The sequence below is a fragment of the Gopherus flavomarginatus genome, chromosome 14 (assembly GCF_025201925.1).
Source record: "Gopherus flavomarginatus isolate rGopFla2 chromosome 14, rGopFla2.mat.asm, whole genome shotgun sequence".
Taxonomy (NCBI): Eukaryota; Metazoa; Chordata; order Testudines; family Testudinidae; genus Gopherus; species Gopherus flavomarginatus.
Genome location: NC_066630.1, coordinates 2,843,494 through 2,849,530, shown reverse-complemented (window position 1 = coordinate 2,849,530; position 6,037 = coordinate 2,843,494). Strand labels below are relative to the sequence as shown.

Sequence of the window (6,037 nt, the reverse complement as noted above, 5' to 3'; positions counted from 1 at the left end):
TCACATATGCAGCCTGTGCCTATCCTGCTTTCCATATCCCTTGGAGGCAGCATCTTCCCTTCTATTGATTCAAAATATGTCTAGCATTAATACCTGCTTGCAGCAATTTCCAAACTGCACTCCAGGCAGCTTTTGCTGCTGGTCTAGGGACATCTAGTCAGTCACATGGTATTGACTCTCCTGGTTTCCAGCTGAAATAGAATAGGTGTAAGGGGAAGAGGAAGCAAAAGCACAGTGTGGTTCATTTTATCCAAAGAGGACAAAACCCTTATGGCATTAAAGTCAACTTAAAATACTCCTGAAACTGCCACAAGGATGTTACTCATTTGTGAATGGGAGCTGCTTTCCGTGAGACACTCTTTATTAAGATGTGGTTCACACTACGATGACAGTGTCTTATTAAATAACCTCGAGCTAGAGCACCACAGACGGTTTTTGTTAGCTATCTGGCTAAGCAGTATTAAACTGATCAGTGCTTGTCTGGAAGATCATCAGGGAAATTCCAGGTGGTGCAGTAAGTGGCCTTAGTGACTCCAATAGGGGGAGGAAAGTTCTCTCTGTTATGATGCAGGAACATTCTTCTAGATGAGACTTAAAACTGAGGTCCAACCCCCACCCCCTGTGATCTTCAGAGATCCCACAGCAATTTTTTGCAAGAGTGGGACTGTTGGTCTTAAAGCCAAATCCACTCCCTCCAGCTACACAGGTACTTCTCCTAACAAAGTAAATGGGAGCTACATCCATTTAATTCGGGTTAGAGAACGAGAACTGGGGCCTTCAATGTCCAAGCCAGATTTCAACTTTGTTAATGATATTCCCTCTCTGCTGTGGCTGGACGTGATATTCTTCATTTCCCACAATTAAATGGTTCTAATGGCTGCTGTATTCCAGATGGGAAGTGGCTGCATTTCAAGTGGTGGGGAAGTTGCAGTGGTGCATACGCTGTATTCTAAGCCTATAATTTTGTAAAGCATTTGGAGGGATACAAAAGATCCTATATAAATCAATAAATTAAATCCAATGTTCTTTACATGGTGTGCCAATTAATATTAGCAGCAGAATATTTTACTCTAGTTCTCCTAGCAGGGGGTGCTCTAGGGAATGGTGCAAGAGTGTTGGGAGTGTATGACCACCGACGGTGAATTAAGTTTATAATTCCTAGGCCTGGCTATATCAGCAGGCCCTGTTGCAGTGTTCTGGCACACAGCTAGTCCAGTAGCAGTGGGGAAGATCAGTGCTTATCAGCTCCCAATAACAGCTGCAATAAGCAGAGCAGCAATAAATACCTCTACCCTGGTAGAACAAACAGCCTCTCTCCCAGTGCAGCTTCTGCTGATGAAGATAGTGGGCTTTTTTCTCCAGCTGACAGATGGTGATACTGAGGCTTTCCTGGCACCAACAGTGTTTTGCAAGGAGTTAATTTTTAGAGAGGATAAGAGGCAGAAGGGCCAAAATGTTTAATTTGGAACAGCTACAGCTCTGACTTGCCAGTCGGGTTCATACAGCTGAACACAGGAAATCTCTTGAATCAGCCACTGATACTAGCTGTTATCCCTACTGTGAAGAGCGGAACTTCACAGGGATTGTTCAGCTGTGAACATTAGGACTACATACTGGGCTGACTCATGGAAAAGAAGATTGTGGCAAACAGTTAAAGATTCTACCCAGGAACAGTCTCAATAGCATTTAGGCTCCAACCCCAAAGGAATTTCCCTGCTGAACTTGTTCTGCAGTGAATTGATAACTCTGGCTGAATTGTGAACTCTGGCATGCTGGAGCCAAACTGCCACCAAGCACAGTGGAAACCTGGAGAGTCTCACAGCTCCCTACAGCAGAACCTGGCTGACTCACTGGAAGTGATGCGTTCACTCTTGGGTGACGAGAGGGTCCTTTGTGCAGCTCCATGGCCTGTTTATCCATGGAGTTTTATCTCCAGAGGAACCCACTCACCTGCCATTCCTGTTGAAGGTAAGTGACCAGGACAGCTACGTTTCAATAGGTGAAAAATCATTCAAAAGCGTATTTCAGGAGGTTATTATTTAACGGCTAGGAGGCTGTATAGTTGTAATGGCTTTATCCCACCCATGCGAGCTATGTATGTTGGTGCATGAAGGGCTGGGGAGGCACCAGAGGCTGAGCTCCACTTTTGTGTAGCTGTTTTAGAGTTCTATAAGAAAATGTATGCTAAACATCTGTATTGCTGCTAACGCTGCAAAAAGGAAGCTAAAAAGCCCTCAAAATGTTCTAAGATTAACATCCGAGTCTCTCTTCAAGTTGGCAAATATTGTTAATAGCTGGATCCAATTTATAAAGAGTTTGAGAACATGATTGAGAAGAAAACAGTTCTTTTATTTTGGAACGATTAAAAAAAAATTGACCTCTTCATCACAAGACAATCAGCATTGTATTATACAGATAGGGGAAGCATCTTGCAAATAATTTCCTTTGATTAATGAGGGGGCCCTGAAATACTGTTCTAAGATTTGTCACAACTGCTCTTTTCCAGGTGATTTTTAAAAAAATAATTATTTCCTCCTTTATAAAAGGAAACCAGCAATTAACAATAGTCAACAATTTCCCCTGGAAATCTGAATTTACAGAAGAACATGTTTGATCAGAAACATTTACATTAGTTTAATAAAATGTGCTAAGATTATTTTCTCAAAGTACTTCATAGCCTCGGAAGGTAACATTTCTTATTTCCTCATTTTATGTATAGTGAAATATGTCTGAAGTGACTTCAGGTATTTGGCAAAAAGTTGCTTGCTTCGTGGAGGCAGCTTAGTAAGAGGGGGCAGAGGTATATACTCAGTATATTTGTGGATATTTTGGCATAGTTTTTTAAGACAGGGAGATGCCTAATAAGGGTAGACTCCTGTGCAGGTTCCACTGTACTGTCAAAAGTTAATGTCCCCTCATTTCTAATACAGACAGATTTGGGATTTTAATTTGATTATCTTGCTTATAAAGCTAAAACTCTAATACCCCATAATGCAAATGTGTACATTAGCCTCACTTAGGTTAGTGCATCTTGAGAAAATCAAGCTATATATTGTTTAAGGACAAAGTTAAAAAAAATGTTGGAGCTGTACATTCAACAAGGAAAAAAACACCATGGCCAAATTTTTCAAACTTAGGTTCCTAAAATTAGGCAGTTGAGTCCCTCTTTAGCCACCTCAGCAGAAATGACCACACCCATAACTTCCTCTGAAATTTATGGAAGCTGCATGAAAATAAAATGGCTTGATGTAGGTGCTAACTTTAAGCACCTCCCTTTCAAAATTCAGGTTTCTATCTGTAAGGGTCATTTGTATATTTGCACAAGAGGTTTTGATGAGACTGGAATAAACTAAAGCGATGAAAGGAAATATTAATTGTGACAGATAGTTGTATATAAGGTATAGCTTTAAGAACTTCCAATATTCAATTTTACAACAGCAAAATATACTGACAACAGCTAAAAAGCAAACATTCAAAGAGGAACAAATTAACAGCTCAGCCAGCTAGTGAATCAGCTGTAACAATGCTCCTTCTCAGCTTTCTCCAAAAACTCTCTAAAATAAAGCCAGTGTACCTACGCCCTCCTTTGTGTATGTGTTTTATTTTTACATAATGGTGACATTTGGGCCCTTCCCTATTGAGGTGGGATTCCTCTACAGCTGCATGAGAAAAGAGGTGGTTGAGGGTCTGTCAAATATACTTCAGTATACTTACAGATTTCAAAACAACACTGCCCTCCTGTGAAGGAGAGACCAGCTGAACATAGCTGAGCAATATCCATCCTGGTGGCAGTAGGGGACACCTAGTAAGGCCTGTAGCGAGACGGTAGGATACCCCACAGCCCCGCTGAGGGACGAAACTCCCCTACCACCACTGTAGGCAGAGCCGCTGGGTCCTGCGCCCGCCCCTCAGAGGTCATGGCGCAGACCCGGAAGTATAAAAGCTCACCTGCAGAGCTCAGTCAAGGCCCAGCCACTGCAGGGGCCAGATGTCTGCGGCTGCTGCCAGCCAGAGCTCACACCCGGCCAGCTGAGCCTGCCCCACGCTCGCTACCCCAAGGAGGACTGGCTGAGCCTGCCCCGTGCTCGCTACCCCAAGGAGGACTGGCTGAGCCTGCCCCGCGCTTGCTACCCCAAGGAGGACTGGCTGAGCCTGCCCCGTGCCAGCTACCCTGAGGAGGACTGGCCGGGATCACCCCGCTCCAGCTACCCCAAGGAAGGGCCGAGCCGGCCTCTTGCCAGCTACTGCGAGGAGCCGCTGAGCCTACCATCGGCTACTTACCCAGAGGTGTTTGAGACCGCTGGTGACGCTACGACGGCTCAGGTACCCTATGAGGGGGAGAGTGGAAGTAGCCCGTGGGCAGCCGACCCCAGTCTGGCTGCAGCACTGCCAGAGCCAATGTCGGTGTGTTGCAGCCAGGATCCCCACTGACAGCAGTGAGTCTCTGCTGCTGCTAGGGCCCCGGGCTGGGATGCAGTGGAGTGGGAGGGCCTGCGTCCTCCCTGCCATCCTACTCCGGGGTGGCAGACTCCCCCTTCCCTTGGCTTGAGGAGGCCGAAGCCTAAGACTATTACTGCTGAGCCCTGCCTGAAGGTCTGAGTATTCTGACTCAGTGTTTGTTGCCCCGCCCTGACCTAGGGCCTGGGCCGGTTTTGGACTATTGACTCAGACCCGCCCGGGGGTCTAAACCCCCCTAACTGAGTGTGCGTTATTCCCCACGACAGCAGAGCCTCCGGCCGGCGAACTAGAGCGAGGCGGTGGGATATCCCATAGCCCCGCTGAGGGACAAACTGCGGCCAAGCCGCACCACAAGGCCCTAAGGCTAATATGAGGAATAATGCTAAGGGGCTCTGGAGGAAACATTGGCCAGTCCTCAGTTTAGAGAAAGGGAGGGTCTTTTTGGACCAGGTCTCTACACAGTCCCACTTGTGGGATGTACACACATTACCACTGAGCTTTGGTTGGTTTCTGGAAAGCATAGTCCACTGGAGCTTCATAATGCCCTTTAACCACAGAGCTGAGGTTATAAAAGGGTTGTGCTAGGGCCCTTTATATTCTAAGTGGTGTACCTACATATGTCCCTCCATGTTATTTAAAAAAAATTAATAACATTATTAGAGCCTTTCTGTGGGCCCTGCTCAATCACCATGACTATCACTTAGAAAACTACAGCTCCCTGTAGCCAAGGGAGGTGGGAGTTGGCTCCCAGACCTACAAAATTACTATTATGCTTTCATCGTGTCCCAGGTGTCAAATTGGTTCCAGCATGCTAACCATCTAAGTAGGCAGAAATTGAATGGATATAAATGCATCCAATTCCCCCTGTGGATCTGCTCAGTTCCTCTTGTCCAATGGAGGAAAAATGAAGGTCCTACACAGTAGTGGTCACGTGAAGGGTATGGGCATCCCAGTTAGGAGGTACCAAATTCATCCTTGCTGTCATGGAACAGGACCTTTCTGAGGTAACCCAGACTTGCAAATTGAGGGGAGAGGGAAACAATAAAATAAAATAATAATTGGAGATATACCAATCTCCTAGAACTGGAAGGGACCTTGAAAGGTCATTGAGTCCAGCCCCCTGCCTTCACTAGCAGGACCAAGTACTGATTTTTGCCCCAGATCCCTCAGTGGCCCCCTCAAGGATTGAACTCACAACTTTAGGTTTAGCAGGCCAATGCTCAAACCATCATATGGATTTCCCAATTAGTCAGGGATGAGGGATTTGTCTCTTGTCTAATACTAAAAGCAACAATATGACCTGCCTACCACTATTTACAACTAAACGCTTACTAATATATCAGTTTGGTCCAGATGCCTTAGGACTGGCTGAGGCCCAGGAGCTACTGGGAAGCATAGACTCTTAGACTTTAACGTCAGAAGGGACCATTGTGATCATCTAGTCTGACCTCCTGCACATCACAGGCCACAGAATCTCACCCACCCACTCCTTATCTGAGCCACTGAAGTCCTCAAATCATAGTTTAAGAACTTCAAGATGCCAAGAATCTTCCAGCAAGTGACCTGTGCCCCACACTGC

At 45.7% G+C, this 6,037-nt stretch overlaps 1 protein-coding gene across 7 annotated transcripts in view; it reads left to right on the top strand.

Moving 5' to 3' along the window:
• The first annotated feature begins 1,334 nt into the window (after positions 1-1,334).
• Positions 1,335-6,037, top strand: part of NFAT5 (nuclear factor of activated T cells 5) — a 164,101-nt gene continuing 159,398 nt past the window's right edge. For 4 of the 7 annotated variants that reach the window (XM_050922232.1, XM_050922233.1, XM_050922229.1 and 1 more), the window contains exon 1: positions 1,882-1,968. Coding sequence is in view for 2 of the 7 variants with exons in the window: in XM_050922226.1 (XP_050778183.1) it covers positions 1,770-1,968 (199 nt within the window). In the remaining 5 variants the exon portion in view is untranslated. Of the gene's footprint in view, positions 1,969-6,037 lie in introns of all 7 variants that reach the window. The other 3 variants (XM_050922226.1, XM_050922225.1, XM_050922228.1) reach the window with 2 other exon arrangements.